The sequence below is a fragment of the Denticeps clupeoides genome, chromosome 6 (assembly GCF_900700375.1).
Source record: "Denticeps clupeoides chromosome 6, fDenClu1.1, whole genome shotgun sequence".
NCBI classification, from domain to species: domain Eukaryota; kingdom Metazoa; phylum Chordata; class Actinopteri; order Clupeiformes; family Denticipitidae; genus Denticeps; species Denticeps clupeoides.
The window spans coordinates 1,341,654-1,363,313 of record NC_041712.1 but is presented as its reverse complement, the minus strand read 5'-3'; the positions used below and the strand labels follow the sequence as shown (position 1 = coordinate 1,363,313).

At 39.2% G+C, this 21,660-nt stretch overlaps 2 protein-coding genes across 6 annotated transcripts; one reads left to right on the top strand and one right to left on the bottom strand.

The window, feature by feature from the left end:
- Positions 1-1,694: 1,694 nt before the first annotated feature.
- On the top strand, positions 1,695-7,064 carry pold3 (polymerase (DNA-directed), delta 3, accessory subunit). The gene is made up of 12 exons (XM_028983980.1): positions 1,695-1,819; positions 1,948-2,003; positions 2,124-2,226; positions 2,309-2,348; positions 2,453-2,585; positions 2,728-2,971; positions 3,071-3,137; positions 3,226-3,367; positions 3,493-3,602; positions 4,035-4,099; positions 4,950-5,028; positions 6,481-7,064. The coding sequence occupies exons 1-12, from the start codon at positions 1,763-1,765 to the stop codon at positions 6,672-6,674; spliced, it is 1,290 nt and encodes a 429-aa protein (XP_028839813.1). The 5' UTR covers positions 1,695-1,762; the 3' UTR covers positions 6,675-7,064.
- Positions 7,065-9,364: 2,300 nt separating this feature from the next.
- Positions 9,365-21,562, bottom strand: chrdl2 (chordin-like 2). Of its 5 annotated transcripts, none has more exons than XR_003750132.1 (13): positions 21,391-21,562; positions 20,964-21,073; positions 20,790-20,883; positions 20,522-20,667; positions 20,137-20,230; positions 19,258-19,322; positions 18,940-19,108; positions 18,665-18,853; positions 17,004-17,177; positions 14,660-14,752; positions 11,881-11,957; positions 11,303-11,380; positions 9,365-11,121 (listed from the first exon to the last, which is right to left on the bottom strand). XR_003750132.1 is itself a non-coding variant. In XM_028983762.1 (13 exons), the coding sequence occupies exons 1-12, from the start codon at positions 21,464-21,466 to the stop codon at positions 11,318-11,320; spliced, it is 1,347 nt and encodes a 448-aa protein (XP_028839595.1). In that variant the 5' UTR covers positions 21,467-21,562; the 3' UTR covers positions 9,365-11,121; positions 11,303-11,317. The 5 variants fall into 5 exon arrangements, 4 of the variants coding, with proteins under 4 accessions (XP_028839595.1, XP_028839597.1, XP_028839594.1 ...); XM_028983762.1 differs by having other exon boundaries at positions 11,303-11,377; XM_028983764.1 differs by having other exon boundaries at positions 9,365-11,380.
- Between the last annotated feature and the right edge of the window lie 98 nt (positions 21,563-21,660).

The window sequence follows — 21,660 nt, the reverse complement described above, 5'->3', positions numbered from 1 at the left end:
CATGAATGAAAGTGGAGATTTCTAGGTTTTTGTTTAATAAGTATGAATAAATCCAGCAAAGAAAATACAGAACTCACTGCTAACTTTACTGAGGTTTAAAAGTTCATCTTTCCCACGTCCCAGTGTCCTGCACTGCCTTTATGTTATGTTGATTATTTTGCTTTCTTTTGTTTGTTTCTGACCATAGTGCCCTGTTTCAGTTATTAAATAATTACTTATGTCATAATGTCATGCTTCTGTGCCTCATCCATCCACCAACTTTGCATGACACACACACAAAAAAAGACACAGAAATGGATGACTTTCATAAGATGTGGAAAACATGGCTTATCAGTAAGTTGGAATATACAAAAATTAATCAAATAAAATGTATTTCAGACTACTGATGTCAAATACTTTAATAATTTCAATACTGTATTTTTGGGGTGTTTTACTGTCAGGAATAGCAGCAAGAATCTTTACATCTTTGAATGAGATTATAGAAGTTTCCCCTCTCTCTGTTATTCTTGAACTATTTAGGGCGGAATATTATGGTCTGCCTGTTGCAGTAACACAGCACTTCTGTGTTAATATGCTATTACTGCTCTTCACTTATTATTGCAATTCCCTTACTCTTTTCTCACTTAAACGGAATCCATCATGCTGTCTGTTGCACCCAGGGAATCTGTGAATATCCTCAAACTTCCGCTTGCACTTTCATGTCACAGGCGAAGGAAGTTTGTGCTTTTTCAAAATATGTGATTATCTGAACACAATGTACTGCATAGATTCTGTGTGCTCCTAAAATGAGAGTTTTAGTGTGCATTGCAGTGTGAATACACTTCGGTTTAAATCGTACATCTAGCCCTTCTCATCTGGATGTGGATGTACCTCAACCTTTGGAGAACAGCTAGTAACATCTAGTAATGCACTTGTTGATAAAAAAAAACTCAGGATGTGCTCTCATGCCTTAGTATCTGTGTGTGACCCTTAAGTTTTTTGTTGATTAAATCTTGCTAAGCTTTAGCTTGCTAATGTCCAGAAGCTTTTTGTAATTTTTCCACAACAGCCCTACTGTCTGAAAAAAAGAGTCTTCACGCCCTTAATTAAGCTCAGGTGTTACTCAATGGCATAATAATGAGTGGGGCAGGTCGTTTAGGGTGGTAGTAGCCTAGTGGGTAACACACTCGCCTATCAACCAGAAGACCCAGGTTCCAACCCCACATACTACAATTGTGTCCCTGAGCAAGACACTTAACCCTAAGTTGCTCCAGGGGGGGACTGTCCCTGTAATTACTGATTGTAAGTCGCTCTGGATAAGGGTGTCTGATATATGTAAATGTACAGATATGTGGATCTGGAAAAAAAGATGGTCCTCTTGAACCAGAGTTGGGAAACACTGCGTTAAAGGATGCTTTCCAGATAGTACAATTTTAATGGATGTAATGCTAAGATGATATAATTAATCTAACCTGCCATCTAACCTGAAAAAGGACAGTGCAGAGTTAAGCAAAGGTTAACAGAAATGAATTTGTTTAGAACCGTGCGTCCCTCTATGAATGACCAGTTTGAAAGAAAATTGTAGCATGAATTAAATTAATACGATGTCACAGTTTACATTGAATAAAATAAATAACATTTCATAATAACACGTTATCTGGCGCCGGTTTAGCATGACAAGGGTGAACACGCCCCTGCTTGGTTTTTACACGTGACCGGAAGTGTGTAAAGAGTTCTCTTCCCGCGCGAGAACAACTGTTGGTCGGACCAGTTGAAGGTGGAAATGGATGAGCTCTATCTCGACAATATAGACGAGTTTGTCAACGATCACAATAAAATAGTAAGTTAGGCTTTATAATGTTCTTTAGGGCGAATATTCTCTTTATCTCGAATGCATGTGTATACGACATGGTGGGTATTGATACGAAAACACGCATAATTAAACACGTATTTGATTGTCACTTACAGGTCACTTACAAATGGCTCAGTCTTACCTTGGGAGTCCATGTTAATGTGGCCAAACAGTGAGTGGTATTTATTTATTTCATGGCGGCTACTATGCGGCGAAATCCGAATGGCTCTAGGGTAGTTACTGGCTTCTTCGTGCTTTTTCATTGTTTCTTTCCCGTTTTATGAACGTGTAGGATGTTGTACCATTACCTCGAGCAGAGACGCCAGGACAGGTCGGCAATTCCTCTCCATGCTACCTATCTAGTTTCTGGTAAACGTGTAGATAATGGCAGCCCGGTAAGTGTGTTTTTGTCGAGACCTAGACTGAATTCTTTCAGTAGGTGTGTTATTTTTTTCATACCTTCTTTGTCCTTTTTAGTATCATAAGGTGGCTATAGTTCGTGAAGACAAACTGGAAGGCAAGTTTCATTGATCACTGAGCTCTCAGTGGTGATGATCACCCTGGTTACCCCGTTTTTATTCTGTGGGTATTGAAACCTTTGAATATTGGTTGATTTTGCAGATGTGAAGTCTAAGATGGATCCCGCCATTAGCATTCACGTTTACAGTGTGCAGAAAGCTGAGCTGAAGGACAGCAGCCCTCTGTACAGCACAGACTATGATGCTGTGAAAGAGAACCTGAAAAACTGTAACAAGTATGTCTATGCTACTTTTTGTGTACACTGCTTTCAAAATGATTTCATCTGAACATTCTAAAGGAATGTTTGGGCTCTGATATTTGTACAGTGGAAAATATCAGAGAATGAGCGATGCAAGTGATTTGAACTGTGTGTGCAGGTACAGTGCTGTTCGCTATGCTGCTGCTGTCCCCTTGTCTGTGGCAGAATCACAGCATGTCCAGGAGACGGCATCAGAAGAAGTAGGCAGTAAATCCACATCACATTATTCTAATGCAGTGGCTTCTAAACCTAACACCAAAGTAAAGAAAGGCATCATAGGGATGTTTGCAATCAAAAATCCACCTAAGAATCAGGACTCAAACAAAGATATAAAACTGGAACAGAAGGAGACTGCATCTACGGTAAAGTTGATTCCTCCTTTAGTACGTGCTGTAAACTTTACATTTATTTAGTCTAATCCATATTTCTTGTCTAAACCATATGTCTTTCTAATATTATAGATAGAGCCAGCAAAGAAGAAAGAGGATGGTACGACTACCATAGTTAACCGCTTTGGGAAGAACACAAGTAAGATTATAACCTTTTGTAAAATTACAAATGATTAACTTTGACACTGAATAATTTGTCATTAAATATTTTTGGTCTTTATGTGTAGAGATTCAGGAAAAAGGAGCGGATAAAGTACAAACGTCAGTGGATGTAGAGTGTTCAAAGTCACCTAATTCTCCAACCTGTATAAAGAAAGAAGAACCTGCTGATTCAAAGGCCTTCAATGAAAAAAAAAAAGATGTGCGGAGGTATGTGCATGCTCTTTTGAAAATGTGTTATTTATCTATGGGGGGGGGTTAATCATATTATCCAACTTGCTGCTTTTTTAATAACGTAAAACACTTACATTAATACTCTGCTTTGTTTTGTCTAGTAAGACTAAGCGAGACGACTACTCTGACAGCGACAATGAGACAATTGAGAATCAGAAAAAGAGAAGACGCAGAATAAAGCCACAGACACACAGCAGCAGTGGTGATGATGGTGTGTGTTGTGTTGACATTAGCAGTCAATGGTTTGGACTCACCAACTCTATAGCATCAATGATGTAGGCCGTTTATTTTCATTAATCACATTCTTTAGAGTAACCTCTGTTCACTTCAGCATAATCCTAACCAACTTCACAAGATAAAGTGTGCAAAAAGCAGCCAACAAGTCAACTTGATTAACTTCTTTCTGGACTATAACCATTTCAGCAAGTGTCAAATGCTGTCACCACTGTAAAAGGTGCTTTGAAGAAGTTTGTTTATTGCATAAACACGATTTTATTATTAATTATTATTTTATTTTTTTTATTATCCATATTTTTGAGTCTTTAGAAAAAGAATGAGCCAGATGAGCAGGTGTGTCAACTTTTGGCTGAGGTTTGTGTGTGTGTGTAGGTTACATGATTCATTTATTTGATTTTCATTGCAGGTGTGCAAGACTCTCCTACTTTGCCTGACTGTCCTGTCAAAACAGAACTGCTTTCATGCTCAGAAGTAAGAATATTGTTTAAGTGTTTTAACTGTAGTTAAAGTGTATACAGATCTATGGGAAAGAACAAAATCACTCAAAAGCCCTGAAAAGCAGTCCGGCAGCACAGGTTCTAGTGGGGTGGAGAACTTCCAATCAAAAAGCCCTGGTAATCATGGTAAAAGCAGTGTTAGATGGAAGAACTATTGTACAGTGAAGTATCAGTCAATCGATCTGATATTCTCAGCTATATGTTTAAAGGCTCTGTATGCGTTTGAAATGTAACACTATTCATATTTAGTCCACAATACAAGACCATAACATATAAATGAGAATATTTTGCTATGATGTATATATATCTCCCTGTATGGGATTTAAGCCTGTATGTCATCTTGCAACTCCTGACTGGTTGTGGAGATCTGTCCGGCTCTCTTAAATCATTTTCGGACCCAATCTAGCAGAGACCCAATTTGAACACTTAAGGACTTTTTTTGAAAGCCATTTGTATTCTAATAGAAAGGGCAAAATTCCAGAACAATGGCAAAATCACACAACTTTATTTATTTATTTGTTTATTTAAATTATGACACTTAAGAGTGCCTGGTTGTGTGTGTGTGTGTGTGTGTGTTTTTTCATTTACATTTACAGCATTTATCAGACACCCTTATCCAGAGCGACTTACAATCAGTAGTTACAGGGACCGTCTCCCTGGAGCAACTTAAGGTTAAGTGCCTTGCTCAGGGACACAATGGTTAGTGGGATTTGAACCCGGGTCTTCTGGTTCACAGGCGAGTGTGTTACCCACTAGGCTACTACCACCTTACTACTACCACCATTTGTATGAAGGTAATGTGCCATTCACATCTTATCTTTCAGACCTTTTCAGAAGACAAGAGGAGGAAACGAAGACGGGTTTTGAAGTCACACACCTTTGTAGATGATGAAGGCTGCATGGGTACGATAATTAAGATATTTTTAGATCAGACATTTGTGAAAGAATTGAAAGTGAAATGATTGTCATTGTGATATACTGCACACAACACAATGTGTCCCCAGTGGGCAGCCATAACAGGCGCCCAGGGAGCAGTGTGTGGGAACGGTGCTTTGCCCAGTGGCACCTTGGCAGATTGGGATTCAAACCGGCAACCTTCTGATTAGGGGGCCGCTTCCTTAACTGCTAGGCCACCACTGCCCTTACAGTGCCGCTGTGGTCACTGATGTTCTGTTTATTCCCTCTGTAGTAACAACTGTATGAATAATGTCTGCTTTTGATAGTGTAGAGATCTAGAGCAGGTGTGGGGCCAATATAATCACAATAATAAATATATTAAATATCTTTCATTAATAGCTTGTTGATTTTCTTCCTACACACCTGACGTAGTAGTTGATTTATTTATTTATACATACAAACAGCATTGTACGTATGGAATTTATGCTGTTTTATTGTGTAAATAAATGTATTTTACAGCAAATGTGTTTTTTGACCTAGTGGGTAAGGAAGCGGACCCTTAATCAGAGGGTTGTGGGTTTAAATGATTTAATTTTAAAATGCTAAAAACAGAATGCATTGATTTGCAATAAAATATTGTACACAGATCTGTAATCTGCAATCAATTACAGTAGCAGGAACCCAGCTACTACTTTTCCCACATTTTTTTATGTTACAGATTTTTTACAAATTGGATTGAATTAATGTGTTCCTCAGAATTCTACACACAACTCTCCATAATTACAATGTGAGATTTTGGCAAAAGAGAAATCACATAAACAGTATTTACAGCCTTTGCCATGAAGCTAATTTGCCAACTATTTCCCCTGATCATCCTTGATGTTTCTGCAGCTTAATTGGAGTCCACCTGGAGTCCAAACTGTTAATTGGACATAATTTGGAAAGGCATGCACCTGTCTATATAAAGTCCCACAGTTGACCGTTCATGTCAGAGCACAAACCAAGCAGGAAGTCAAAGGAATTGTCTGTAGACCTCCGAGACAGAATTATGTACATGTGGTTTCTCAGTGTTTTATTTATAATAAATTTGAAAGTTTTTCACATTGTCGTTATGAGGTTTTGTGTGTGAAATTCTGAGGACTAAATGTATATAATCAATTTTGGAATAAGACTATAACTTAGTCTTTTCAGGTAGTTCTGTGTCTTCAGACCCCACACCTGACCAGGTGAAGCAAGCTCAGATCATAACATGGCCACCACAGGCTTATACTAACAGTGGCCAAAAGGGATAAACCACTTTTAGTCATCTCTTGTTTGTTCATAGTAGTTTTTTTTGATGCAGGCCAGTCTTCTGAAACAGAGTGACATATTTTACATGGAATTTGTCTCATGAGTGTATTTAGGACGTTGTATATTTGTAATGTTCAGCTTGTCTCACAATGTGCATTTTTATTGCAGTGACTGAGAAAGGATATCAAAGTGAGTCTTACTCTGAAAGTGATGATAACACAAAGGCCAACCAAAAGAAAACTGCAATCAAACCATCTGTTGGGAAGAAGGAAGATCAACATAAATGTCAAAAGAAAGCTATGATTGTGTCAAACAAAGTAGCAAAACAGGCCTCGATCATGGGATTCTTTCAGAAGAAATGAAGGATTTGATCAGTGAGGCAGTGTGAGTAGAACAAATTGCATGTATAAAGTCAGCCTCTAGATGGCCATATTTAGCTTGCCTGACTAGTGCTCATGTCAGAAAGAATTTGCATCAGATGTAGATCCTTTCAGTGTACAGGTTGTATGGTTTATGCTTAGTAAAAAAAAAAACAGTATATTAAAGTAGTCATTTTGCTGTAAATCTACCACTTGTTTCAATTTGTTTAATGGTGCTTTCCTGGCACTATCAGATCTTTCTCTACAAATTAATAGTTAATAATACTTGAAAAGTACCCAAACACATAAAGCCTTGCCCAAGCTCCTCTGCAGACACTTTGGATGACCTATAAAAGAAGTACTGTTAAGTGTGAATAAATTATTTTTGTATGCCGTAGGACTTTTTTTTTTTTTTTTTATCTAAAGTGAATTACAAGAGGAAGACACCAGCCATTCTTATTTGGTTTCTATAGATTTTAGTTACAAAAATGAGAGCCCTGGTAAGGCCTAACTTGTCAAGAATAGAACATGCTAGGGAATATATATATATATATATATATATATATATATATACACACACACACACACACACACACACACACACATACAGTGGGGCAAAAAAAGTATTTAGTCAGCGCCCAATTTTGCAAGTTCTACCACTTAAAAAGATGAGAGAGGCCTGTAATTTTCATCATAGGTATACCTCAACTATGAGAGACAAAATTAGAAAAACAATCCAGAAAATCACATCCTCTGATTTTTAAAGAATTTATTTGCAAATTAGTATTTGGTCACTAACAAACAAGCAAGATTTCTGACTCTCACAGACCTATAACTTCTTCTGTAAAAGGCTCTCATTACCTGTATTATGGCACCTGTTTGAACTCATTATCAGTATAAAAGACACCTGTCCACAACCTCCAGTCACACTCCAAACTCCACTATGGCCAAGACCAAAGAGCTTTGACAAAAGAAACAAAATTGTAGATCTGCACAAGGCTGGGAAGACTGAATCTGCAAATGGTGTGAAGAAATCAACTGTGGGAGCAATTATTAGAAAATGGAAGACATACAAGAGCACTGTTAATCTCCCTCGATCTGGGGCTCCACGCAAGATCTCACCCCGTGGGGTCAAAATGATTACAAGAACGGTAATTTAAAAATCCCAGAACCACATGAGGGGACCTAGTGAATGACCTGCAGAGAGCTTGGACCAAAGAAACAAAGGCTACCATCAGTAACACACTACGCCGCCAGGGACTCAAATCCTGCAGTGCCAGACGTGTTCCCCCTGCTTAAGCCAGTACATGTCCGGGTCTGTCTGAAGTTTGCTTGAGAGCATCTGGATGATCCAGAAGAGGATTGGGAGAATGTCATATGGTCCGATGAAACCAAACTAGAACTTTTTGGTAAAAACTCTACTTGTTGTATTTGGAGGAAAAAGAATGCTGAGTTGCATCCAAAGAACACCATACCTACTGTGAAGTATGGGGGTGGAAACATCATGCTTTGTGGGTGTTTTTCTGCAAAGGGACCCGGACGACTGATCCGTGTAAAGGAAAGAATGAATGGGGCCATGTATCGTGAGATTTTGAGTGAAAACTTCCTTCCATCAGCAAGGGCATTCTTCAATGTGGCTGGGTCTTTCAGCATGACAATGATTCCAAACACATTGCCCGGCCAATGAAGGAGTGGCTTCGTAAGAAGCATTTCAAGGTTCTGGAGTGGCCTAGCCAGTCTCCAGATCTCAACCCAATAGAGAATCTTTGGCGGGAGTTGAAAGTCCATGTTACCCAGCGACAGCCCCAAAACATCACTGCTCTAGAGGAGATCTGCATGGAAGAATGGGCCAAAATACCAGCAACAGTGTGTGAAAACCTTCTGAAGGCTTACAGAAAATGTTTGACCTCCATCATTGCCAACAAAGGGTATTGGGATGAACTTTTGTTAGTGACCAAATACTAAATTTCCACCATAATTTACAAATAAAACAATACTTTTTCAAATGTTTCTTGAAGTTGGTAGTCTCAGCAATTCTCCAGATTGTCTCGTCGTCAGAGATCAGGGCCACCATGACAGTGTCGTCAACAAATGATGGTGGTGGAGTTTGTAGTGGCTGCACAGTTGTGGGTGTACAGAGAGTACAGCAGGGGGCTCAAAACACAGCCCTGGGGTGCTCCAGTGCTGAGTGTGATGAATTAAACTACACTGATCACTTGAAAAGTACCCAAGCACATAAAGGCTATCCCCAGCTCCTCTGCAGACACTTTGAATCACCTGTTAAAGAGGCACTGTTAAGTGGGAATAAATTGAAGTATTTTTTATGCTGTAGGATTTCATCCATTATATTTCAACCGTTTTTTTTTTCCCAATGTGGACCAAGTCAGTCTTGAATGTTATTATAAGAATGCTAATATAATATAGAATGCTAATAGCAATAATTTTTTCTTTGGCCATGATAACATTCAGAACTTCAAGCTTTTGGTTATTTAATGTGCAGACTTGAATGATAATATTTTTGTTCCATTCCAGAAACCCAAAATTCCATTCTTTATTTTTCTTCATTTATTGTTCTTGTTTCTGATCTTGATTTCATGGTCTTGTCTGCCATACGATTTCAATTAAATTCCTCTGGCAAAGACACACAGATGTGGAATGCTGTTTTCAGCCCAGGTGGAATAAATCAATAGGCATTTTCCAAGTAAATCCATTTTATTACATTTAGACTTGTAGACTGGAAATCCATTAAATATGAAGTTGTCCATGAGACACTGCATTTTTTCACATAAATACATTGCTGTCAGAAATTTTCACAACTTAATTGAACCAGCAGTCTCAACATTAGTTGAAAACAACATAACATTTCCAAATGACCTCAAAGAGACAGAAGTGCAGAAGAGATCAAGATCAAGAACATAAAGCAAGATTATCTTAACATGCTTCTATTCTAAATGAGAAGTGTTTATTGACAATAACTGTTTGCAGGCATATGTGCTATATCACTGAAATACCACAGCGCTATTCTCTGAAGATACTAGTGAATATAACTTCTGTTTAATCCAAGCGTCAGTTTATAGTCAAAACAGTAAATATATTTAAGATTTGTAATATTTCATCTTTGTAATAAACTCCAGGATCAGCAATTAACGACAGAATACCTTCAGGAAAACCATTCATTATTAGACTTTCTTTCAATTGAAAACATGTTTCATATGCTGTGTTCTAACAGACTTATATAATTCAATTTGACTGAAGGAAAACTATGAGTCTCAAAATTTCAAATGGCAAAGCTCTTTTGATTTTTGGCGTATTCAGCATTTAAGAGTCTGTGAGTCTGTGTGAGCTTTCACATCATGTGATTTACTGTCTTTTTTTTATTATTATTCTTAGGACCAAGCAAAAATATATAATGAGGCATTTTGTAATGTTTGTATTTGTAGCACAATGCTGGGCAGCAAAACAGTTCGGACTTAATTAATGGGGATGAGGAGAAGGCACAATATGCCCATTATAGAATTAGGAAGCATTTTGTTGACCATTAATTTGGGGATTACTTGAACACATCACTATCACAGTTAATTAACTTAACCCAGTTTGGCTCCCTTTGAATCAAACTGATTTTAAATGCTTCAGTTCCTCAAGGATTCTGTATCTGTGAGGCACCATATGGTGCCACAGCTCTAGAACGGATGTTTTGGATTCATTCACTTTACAGGGAAGAACACAAGTCAAAAGCACATGATCCAAATCCAGAAACTCAACGCTCATGCTCAGCAAGTTCACAACACATTATCATGTTCCTCTATCTAGAACGTCACACCTTTGAACTCTGAGACCTCACCATGAAATGTACAACAGTAACGGATCTGTGTGCTCAGTGAGAAGTACACTTCTGATTAATACCCACTGACTGCCCCCAGCTGTTCATCTTGCCGGAGCCCAAACTAGGCATGCATAGCAGAAGCGGTCAAATGCTGAATTTAAACAAGGACTAAACATCCCACAAATGATAATAGTTTTTATCATTACATAGTTCTTGAAGATATTTAGCTCATAAACTTGACATTCTCAGAAACTTGGGAATGTGTAACAAACTGTAACACTGTAACTGTACTATTTATAAAGTGTCCAACATTACCTCTTACACACACTTGGGAGTACTAAATAAAAAAACTGTCTAAGACTCTGATAACAATTCAGAGTCAAGCTGAAATAATTCACAGCTTCATAGTGTGACTGTTAGGGTCTACAATTGATTGGCTTCTGTTTCAAAATATTTTGTCAGGCCTGCAGTGTAAGATGGGCAGCACGGCCTGGCACTATATGTGAGGACAATACAATGGCTCATTGTAGCTGTGGAGAGAGAGAGTGAGAATGACCCTTTGAGCTTCACAGAAAAGGGATATTAGTCGCAACCCTCTGAACTGTTCCATCGCAGTCTCACTTCACCCTGATGAACATGGCAAGGGAATAAAAGACAATTATTCCCTGCCTGTTGTCCAGGCCTCACTGCTGATGGCCTTTCACAGGCCTGCTGTCTTGAGACACAAATGTGACTGTGGGACAGCTGCTTTATTTGACTTTTTTTATATAATAGACATTATACTCTACATAGAATAAAGAATCATTACCATCAGCCAAAGTCTTCAGTCATCTGCATTAGTCCAGTAGGCACAATCAATCAAGTGTACAGATAAATGCTGTAGCTACTGAGAGGAAACAGAATGCATCCATGTCCCCACATTCAGAAAGAACTGCATTTACATTCAGAATACTATATTCGCATTATTATGGTACATGTTCATGAATGTACATATTGTATTTTACATACTCATCAATGCAAAAAGTCATCTTATCAATATTGTGTGATGCATGGTACAAAGAATATAATTTTAAACACTAATTTCTGTCATGTGAAAAATAATACATGGTCTATATTCAATTACTTAATTGTCCTGGCCAACAAGTCATCTATTCTGTTCTGACTATTAATTAAGCTGTTTTACAGATATAAATGCATTTTTGCCCTAGGCTACAAAGGTCAGACCTCTGCTACTGAACAAATAGAGGCAATTTGTCCAAATGTCCAACAAAATAGGTCGGTGTACCAGAAAGTCATACTTCTATGTGGAGGATGAGAGGAACAGTAAGACAAGCGCTACAATGCACACATGTTGTCCAGCTGCTCGGGACTTAAGTATTTCACTACCTCTTTTATACCATTGTCACAGCTCTTGGGTGAGTCCTTTTGTTTGTCCTCATCATCTTTGAATTTTTTCCAAGTCTCTTTAAAAAACACAGAAACACAAATTTAGAACACTACAACATTTTACGTTTTGCCTTCTATAAGGGAAATATTTTTTTATGACACAGAGGTGACTGAAAGTGCTAAATAGCCCATGCTGTCATCTACCACTACAGTGGGGTTTATCCCACTTACAAAATGAGAGAGAATCTGTAATTTTTCTCATAGGTACATTCAACTGTGTGAGATAGAAAAGTCCAGGAAATCTTTTTTTTTTTAATTATTTGTTTAATGGGGCAGAAAATAAGTATTTGATCAATACCAAAAGTGCACCTCAATAATAATTAATGTAATACCAATGCACCCCAAATTGATTTATTTACATAATTTCATATTTTTTATTTATCTTCTAATGCTGAACTAATCTGTTAAAATCTGCCATTTGATAATTTCTAAATTAAACTTTATGTGGTGCATATGCAGTGACAGATGGAAGATGGAAATTCCCATTGCCTTGGGATGGTAAGTGTTGATCTATTGAAAGTGAAGTGATTTTCATTGTGATACACAGCAGCACAGCACATGGTGCACACAGTGAAATTGGTCCTCTGCATTTAACCCATCACCCTTGGTGAGCAGTGGGCAGCCATGTCAGGTTGGAGCAGTGCCTCCACTGCCACCACCACTGATCTATTGGCAGTGTGAGATGACATGATACTGAGTGAGAGAGAAAGACTACAACTTTCTCTCTATGTCTATGTTCTCTCTGACCACACAATATGCTTTTCAATATAACAGTGGCTTGTTTTTCTACTGTAAACTGTCACATAATGAAGCCTTTATTTTGATTGAAGCTGTTCCTACATACAGTACAGGCCAAAAGTTTGGACACACCTTCTCATTCAATGTGTTTTCTTTATTTTCATGATCATTTACATTGGTAGATTCTCACTGAAGGCAAAACTATGAATGAACACATGTGGAGTTATGTACTCCATGAGTGAGTGTGATCAATGTTTCTCAATCATTGTTGGATAAGGCTAGCGTCTCTGAGAACTAAATTCACCAAAGAGTGGGCAGTGGCTTTTATTCTGAATGCAGACCCTGCTCCGCTTCCGGGTTGCTGTCTCCCTGGTTGCTCCCTCTGGGGGGCTGGACGTGGTATGTTGGCTGTGACAATATTGTATATTGTTGGTGGATGGAATTAATAATTTTCTTGTGCCGGTATAAACATTTTCGTAAAAAATAGTAGGGCAAGTAAGGACTGTGGCGACCTGATCGGAGTACAGCGATGCTCCGGGTCCGACACCTGGCAGCCTTGTTCTCGCATCGCGGTCAAGGTTGAAATTTGTTGTGCGTCGTAACGTATTTTCACACAACTGATAGAATCAAAGCAGGCAAGTGTTCTTTCTGTCACTTCGAAACACACACTCGAAGCTGGAATGAAGAAAAAGCTGTGAAAAAGAGTGTCCAGAGATCTACAACACAACATTATCGTCTTACTGGGAGTTTGGAAAAACACATACTTTTTGCACTGAGCCTCGTGGCACGGAATCAAGCATACAGACCACCGGCAGACTCCAGTGAAGAGACAGCAGATAAATCCTGGTTCCTGACAACTGCTAAACGAGGACTAAGCATGAAACGAACCAGAGGGTCACCACAGCCACCACCACCGTAACAACTACAGCTTCAGGGATCTTCTCTGTATCACTCCATCCCAAGGTTTCTTCCTTTCTTTTTGTCTCTCTCCTAGAGTTTTTTTTGTGTGGAGTTTTTCCTTGTGTGCAGAAGGGTCAAGTGTGGGGGGTATCTACTGTAGGGCTTGTCAAAGCCCATTGAGACATACTGTATGTGATTTTGGGCTATATAAGAAATAAATGTTGTTGTTGTTGTTATGAGACTTTCAGTTATGCTACTTGTTTTTACAGTTTCACTGCTGGCTTCTCAGTCGTGTGGGTGGGGCTTCGCCTGATTGGCCAGCAGGTACCGTTTTTCTGCTCATTGTAGAAAATCTAAAGCCACTTTCAGACAAAACGCCGCAGCGTGCTACGAGGCTCAGTGTTACTCCCAGTAAGACAATAATGTTGTGTTGTAGATCTCTGGACACACTTTTTCACAGCTTTTTCTTCACTCCAGCTTCGAGTGTGTGTTTCGAAGTGACAGAAAGAACACTTGCCTACTTTGATTCTATCAGTTGTGCGAAAATATGTTACGACGTGCAACAAATTTCAACCTTGACCGCGATGTGAGAACAAGGCTACCAGGTGTCGGACCCGGAGCACCGCTGTACTCCAATCAGATCGCCACAGTCCTTACTTGCCCCACTTTTTTTTACGAAAATGTTTATACCGGTACAAGAAAATCACAAAGCAACATCATTATGATGTAGTCGATTTTGTTCTGCACTGCATCAATGTAATATCTTCCAAATATGCATTGCAATGTATTGATTATACGATTAATTTCAACACCCCTAGTAAATTCTGGATGTTTGGAAGACAACAAATCATCACATGGGGTCACAGTCTGCACCTTTAGAGGATTAACAGCAGACGTGCAAAGATGACCTGAAAAAGAAATTGTATCAATGTGTCTATGCACAGTGGCTACCTATGACGAAAATTTGAGACTTTTTCAGTGGAACAACTTGCACAATCGTTGGCTGCAATATACCTTTTTTAGGTTTACATACACTGACTTTTTCTGAAAAAAAAAAACCCCAAAAACAAAACAAACCTACCCTCATCCAAAGTGGAAAGTAAGACATAGCTTTCTGGATGCTCGATGAGATCTTTTCTTTGAAGATCACCAGTTTCCATTAACTGTAGCACACCTGACAGTGACATATAAGGTTCATGTTAATACAAGGTAATAACATTTTAGTTGTAGGGAGACCAGGTCAAGCTCCTCCAGATTGTGACCCTAAAATGACATAAATTTTTGTTGATATGAATATGCCTGACAGAACAATATGATGTTAGAAAAACTGACCTTGATTGTGATATTTTTGAGTGTAACGGTCACTTTAGTCCAGTAGCTTGTGGTACCCCTAGCCCAGCATAATGCTGGGCTTATAAATATAATAATTCCTGACAGGTACTAGCCACAAGTGCTCTCTACCCTCTATTCCAACTACCTGACAACTTAATATGTAATATTGTTCTCTATATTATACCAAAATCTATATTATACCAAACTGTGGGAAGGAGGGATTCAGAATGAAATTATGTGTTCAAGCATCAGTCACAAAAAGTTAGAAAAAAAAAAAAAATAATAATAAAATAAAATAAAATTTACATTTACAGCATTTATCAGACGCCCTTATCCAGAGCGACTTACAATCAGTAGTTACAGGGACAGTCTCCCTGGAGCAACTTAAGGTTAAGTGTCAGGGAGTAAGTGGGATTTGAACCTGGGTCTCCTGGTTCACAGACTACAGGGAGTGCAGAATTATTAGGCAAATGAGTATTTTGTCCACATCATCCTCTTCATACATGTTGTCTTACTCCAAGCTGTATAGGCTCGAAAGCCTACTACCAATTAAGCATATTAGGTGATGTGCATCTCTGTAATGAGAAGGGGTGTGGTCTAATGACATCAACACCCTATATCAGGTGTGCATAATTATTAGGCGACTTTGTTTCCTTTGGCAAAATGGGTCAAAAGAAGGACTTGACAGGTTCAGAAAAGTAAAAAATAGTGAGATATCTTGCAGAGGGATGCAGCACTCTTAAAATTGCAAAGCTTCTGAAGCGTGATCATCCAACAATCAAGCGTTTCATTCAAAATAGTCAACAGGGTCGCAAGAAGCGTGTGGAAAAACCAAGGCGCAAAATAACTGCCCATGAATTGAGAAAAGTCAAGCGTGCAGCTGCCAAGATGCCACTTGCCACCAGTTTGGCCATATTTCAGAGCTGCAACATCACTGGAGTGCCCAAAAGCACAAGGTGTGCGATACTCAGAGACATGGCCAAGGTAAGACAGGCTGAAAGATGACCACCACTGAACAAGACACACAAGCTGAAACGTCAAGACTGGGCCAAGAAATATCTCAAGACTAATTTTTCTAAGGTTTTATGGACTGATGAAATGAGAGTGAGTCTTGATGGGCCAGATGGATGGGCCCGTGGCTGGATTGGTAAAGGGCAGGGAGCTCAGACGCCAGCAAGGTGGAGGTGGAGTACTGGTTTGGGCTGGTATCATCAAAGATGAGCTTGTGGGGCCTTTTTGGGCTCAACTCCCAGTCCTACTGCCAGTTTCTGGAAGACACCTTCTTCAAGCAGTGGTACAGGAAGAAGTCTGCATCCTTCAAGAAAAACATGATTTTCATGCAGGACAATGCTCCATCACACGCGTCCAAGTACTCCACAGCGTGGCTGGCAAGAAAGGGTATAAGGGTATATTGTTAAGTTGCCTAATAATTATGCACAGTAATAGTCACCTGCACACACAGATATCCCCCTAAAATAGCCAAAAACATTCAACTTTGATATTAATGAGTTTTTTGGGTTCATTCAATGTGGTTGTTGTTCAATAATAAAATTATTCCTCAAAAATACAACTTGCCTAATAATTCTGCACTCCCTGTAGTGTCTTACCCATTAGGCTACTACCATCATTGTCCCCTGACCTGAAAATCTTAAAAAATCTCTGCATAGCCACCATCAAATGTAACTGAACTGGAGGGGTTTTATACGGAATAATACAAAGAATTGTCTGTATTAATATTAATTTTGTCAGGATTGACGGCACCTGGACTCATCACCTGGTGAATTGTCCCTTCCCAATTACATTACAAGAACAGCTGCATTGGTCTTTACTGTGGGGATATTCCAGCATCCAGAGCTTCTCTTCCCAGGATGTTTTAGTCACCTGTAAGTTCCTCAATAAATGTAGCAACATCCTGTCTTATACAAAAATCTGCACTTTGTTTTTGTGACACAAAACAAAGCGGCAATTTCAGGATATTCACAGATTCCCTGGATGCCAGAGACAGGATGCTGGATAGAGTAAGGGGAATTATGTACAATATCCTAAATGGTGATAATACTACAGTAACTACAGATTACAGTACTGCAGATTACCTCCAACTGTTTTCCACACTTGGACCTCAACTTCAGGAGCTCCCTGTCTCTCAATTGCAATCATCCGTACTGTGTCTTCAAGGTGAGCATCGGGTGATGGTTCAAATTTGTAAACCAAAATGTTGTTGCTGTCTTGTCCAAGAAAACATTCTGTTCTGTTTTCAACTTTCTGTTCTGAAAAATAATAAAAAACAAGCATTATCATTTTAATATATGTCTATACTTCCTTTTCAGAAATCCCTGCTTGAAAGTCATATACCTAAATAAAACTAAATATCTCAGCAACAGTGTCTATTTGTATTCATTTGGTATCACTATAAAAAAAAAACTGCATAGGTGTAGTACATGCTCATGTAACGAATATGGAACAAAGAAAATTAACACAGAACACAGAAGAAAATTATGTAATTTAGCCATCTGTAAGGAGCTGTGGCAAAACTCCAAAACTCAAGCAATCCATAGTATAAGACCTTGACCATAACATGCTTGAGAAATATTGCTAAAAAGGATACAGGGCAAATTTACACTACAAATATTTAGGTGGACTGTCCAAAATTCTATTTGGGGACATTTATGATACTTTAATATAATTACATATAATAGTAATATAATTACATGTTAACTACATGTTGATATTGGTGTTGATATTGGTACCATTTTACATACACTGACGATGTTTTTTACTGTTTGCTTGTTTGTACTTGGCGCTGGAAAAAGGCACTATGGGCCAAAACACAAATTAAGTGAAAGTGAAGTGATTGTCATTGTGAAACACAGCACAGCACAGCGGCACCTCAGTGGCACCTTGGCTGCTCGGGATTCTGATTACGGGTCTGTTTCCTTTAGGCCACCACTGCCCATACACAAATTATGCAGCATAACAGGGACATTCCATCTAACATCTACAGTCCACAAAGCATGACTGGTTCTCAGTCTGGTTCTAATCACCCATACGGAACAAGCGGCAGGTAAAAGTGATTAGAACCCATTCACACCTGTGTGAACAGATGCATCTAGGCATTACAGAGACACTCAGGTAGAATTCCTCTCTGGCTCAGAAATGGAGGTTCATGGAACATGCAGGCCCTGACTCGGCTCAGTCCATCGGAGGTTCATAGTACATGCAGGCCCTGTTCCTGTTTGTCCTGTCTAGTGGGTTAGGAACCTCACTGGTCCTTCAGGAGGAGGGCTTAGAATATAGCCCACCCTCCCCCCCAAAACAGCTCCAGCCTGCTCTCCCCTCCACCCTTTGATCCCAGTACTGGTGCCCCCAGCCCATGCTCCCCATGATCCACCTGTCATTACCTGAAAGCCAATGGATAAGTGAGGACGCACAACATTGTTAATGAAAATTGTTTTTAATAAATGAAAGAAAAAGGCACGATAGCCCAAAACTGAAATTACAGGTCAAATGCCGCTTTGTGGGCGGTGTGTGTTTGGTGCAGGATTGCGCAAGAGTGTTGTTTGTAGATTCCCCATGAATGACGTTTGTATGAACAGAACTTAAAATGCAGAGCCCAATGAATGACAGCTGTGATTTATTAGTGTGAATTAGTTACATTTGCGAATGTCTGTATCATTTGTGCAAACACAATTAAAGATTGTGTTCCATTCTTGGTTTACTCACTTACTAATGTACATTCTGTGAACTCTAAACCTACCTGGACAGGTCTTGCAACACTTCCCTTCAGCCTTAAGTGGATGCTGGCATGGGTAATGGCTGGGGCATGTGATACGTTTGCATTCCTGCAAACCATCTCTGCAGGTGCAAAGGATGCACTCTAGCACTTTCCCCAGCACAGGATGCCACACATCCCCATGTGAGTAGGTCTTACCACTGTAAACACAAGCTGAAAGAAACATTATATGTCATAAAATACTCATATGTCTTTACAGTGACAGACTATGGCTCTAAAAAAATTACTTGTCTCTTAACCTTGTTGGTTCTTCCTTTGTAGGAGGATCTTTACTGTAGTTTTTGTTGCGCCTTTAAGATGAAGAGTGTGAAGATTAAGGCCTTGTAAAAAATCCCTTGCTGTAGTTGGAGTGGAATGAACAGATCTCCCTCTCAGATGCACTCCAGAACAGTGGTCTAATGAATGTCTCTTGTTTTTGGACACAAAAAGCAATATTCATACATATTAATCTTTATTTCATAATTTCCTATATAATGATAACTAACTACACAGTGTTTATGAATCAAATGAAATCCTGGTTCTGGTTACTTTAAAAATGTAAAAACAAAAATACATACCACACCACGATTTAACTGTTGTTGTCCATCTCCAAACAGGGCAGATTTCATATCAATAACACTGTCTGAATGGATGGAGAAATGAATTTATTTATTTATTCCCCCCCCCACCTTTAAAGTGACCCGTACAATTAAGTTGAAAAACAACAACTACTCTTAAAGCATATTTTGATTTAATTACAGCATTAAGTCTTCTTAGCTAGGCCTCTGGAATCAATTAAAGTTCAGTTTAGTTGTTGCTGCAGCAAAAGCCATGTTTCACAGAGAGTTGTTCAAAGGGTACAAAATTCCCACAGCATTCGATATACCATGGAAAACAATGACGTTGCCAAGAACTGTACATCCCTTCAAAACTGACAAAAAGATGAAAACTTTTCAGGAGGCTGCCAAAAGACCAGAGCAACTGAAGGAGCTGCAGAAATCCCTCATATTCGCTGCATGTCTGGACTGTGGGGTATGGCTGCAGGTCTTTTTTTGTATTTTCTCCAATAAAAAAACAGGCCTGCCTAGAATTTACAAAATAAAAATCCATCAAGTGTCCCAAAAAGCATGTAAGAAAAGCATGTGTTATGGTCTGATGTTACTAAAGTTGAAATCCAAAAGGTAGTTTTGGCACCATACCCAACGTGAAGTGTGATGGTATCAGTATCATGCTTTTGGTGTTGCTGCAGGCATTTGCTAGAAAGCTAAAGTAACATTTCACTTTCAGCATGTCTGTGGCCCCAAAAATACATCCAAATCAACAACAGAATGGCTTCAACAAAAGCAATTTTAAAAACTATTGGGATGGCAGAGTACAGGTACCAAATTATTATTATTATTCTGTTAATCTCCATGGATTTAATGTTGTGACTGCCATAACAAAAATATTTTTTTCACCTTTGCACACTAAACAGCAAGTGTCTGGAATGGAAACTGGTGATGAACACTGGAGTGGCTGACATGTTTTCAATGCACAGAAGATATTTCCATTCTGGGGACATGAGATCACAACATTTCAGAGAACAAGTGTTAAACAATGAAGAAAAAAAAGATACCATGATTACCGTTCTTGTAGGCAAAATAATAAATAATCGTGATTCCAGCATAACAGCTTGGCATGGTATTCCCTCAGCCCAAAGAAGCAGCCATCGTCAACACATTTTGCTTGTTTACCAAACAAACAGAGCTGAAGCTTTGATTTTATCTTGAAACCAATTTGAAAATAATAAGAATGCAGAATATGTAGATGTTGCTGCTGAACACCCACATCAGCATGACTTACAGAGCATGTACACATGACACACTGATTAGCTTGTTTGGATGGGAAGAGGTTGTGGTTGGCAAAGGTCTCGCCTGTTTGGTACACACTTCCATTATACTTGCAAAATGTCGCTGGTGCCCTCAAACCCGCAGGGCTTCGAGGCTCACCTATAACAAGGAGAGTGAATGCTCTTATTACAGAGCAGTATTGCTACATTGCACAAAACAATTAGTTCCAAAATGTTTGACTGCTCGTCCTCATTGTTAATCAGTGGCAGGGCACATTTTACCAGCACAACGAGGACAGCACTGCTGCGAGTTGGTAACCAGGTTCTGGCATTTCAGGACTGGGCACTTAATGCTGTTACACTTCACATGGCCCGTCTAGAAAAAACAACAGGGAGTACATGCCATCATGACACATCAACACACACACACACAAAGACAGACAGACAGGTTGTTACCTCGGTGCAGACACAGCGCATGCAGGAAATCAGCCCGAAGGGCTCCAGATAGGGGTGCCAGCTGTCCCCAGGAGAAAAGCTCTTGTCTTTGAAAGTACAGACTACGCCAGCTGTAGAATGGATGTTATTATTCAGTGCACCATAGCTTTAAGGACCCTAAATAGCAAATAACCTTTTTTTTTTTCAGCTTCTAAACCGTTCATGCCAAACTTTTCACAAACATTACCACGTCTCTGCGTGTCCGTTATAATAGTATTATGATGGAATAGTATCCATAATTTATAATTACACACTGCAAAATATTTAAAAGTGTAAGATTGAAACAAGTTTGTAGACCGCCGGAGCGAGTAGGAGCCACGCGACGTCTGGATTATATCCCGAATGGAAGTTTTGGGGTGCAGCTGCTCTTCGCGCCTGTCCAACTTACTTCCTTTAGAGGATCCTGCCTCCGCTTCCCAGGCGAACAGCCAAGGCAGGAGGATGTAAATAAAAGTGCAGCTCATGCTGAAAAGGGCTTCTTTCTGACTTTACAACGTCAGGTAAACGTCGGCAGGCTCTTCTAACTGCGCCAGCAGCGCGCGCGACAGCCGAGCTCCTGCTTCTGGTTCACGCGCCTCCTACAGGTCAGACTTGCAACTGACCCACAAACACATTTTATTTTTTCAATTGATTACATATTTTGATTACAATTTTTTCA

What these genes read in the sequence shown, in the direction of transcription:
- pold3 (XM_028983980.1), top strand. Translation starts at nt 1,763, where the DNA reads ATGGATGAGCTCTATCTCGACAATATAGACGAGTTTGTCAACGATCAC. An exon ending in AGAAGGAGACTGCATCTACG is followed by an intron (nt 2,972 to 3,070) that starts GTAAAGTTGATT and finishes CTAATATTATAG; the next exon opens with ATAGAGCCAGCAAAGAAGAA. An exon ending in CCGCTTTGGGAAGAACACAA is followed by an intron (nt 3,138 to 3,225) that starts GTAAGATTATAA and finishes CTTTATGTGTAG; the next exon opens with AGATTCAGGAAAAAGGAGCG.
- chrdl2 (XM_028983761.1), bottom strand. Translation starts at nt 21,466, where the DNA reads ATGAGCTGCACTTTTATTTACATCCTCCTGCCTTGGCTGTTCGCCTGG. An exon ending in ACAAAGGAAGAACCAACAAG is followed by an intron (nt 18,854 to 18,939) that starts GTTAAGAGACAA and finishes TGTTTCTTTCAG; the next exon opens with CTTGTGTTTACAGTGGTAAG. An exon ending in ACTTTCCACTTTGGATGAGG is followed by an intron (nt 11,958 to 14,659) that starts GTAGGTTTGTTT and finishes TGTTTTTTAAAG; the next exon opens with AGACTTGGAAAAAATTCAAA.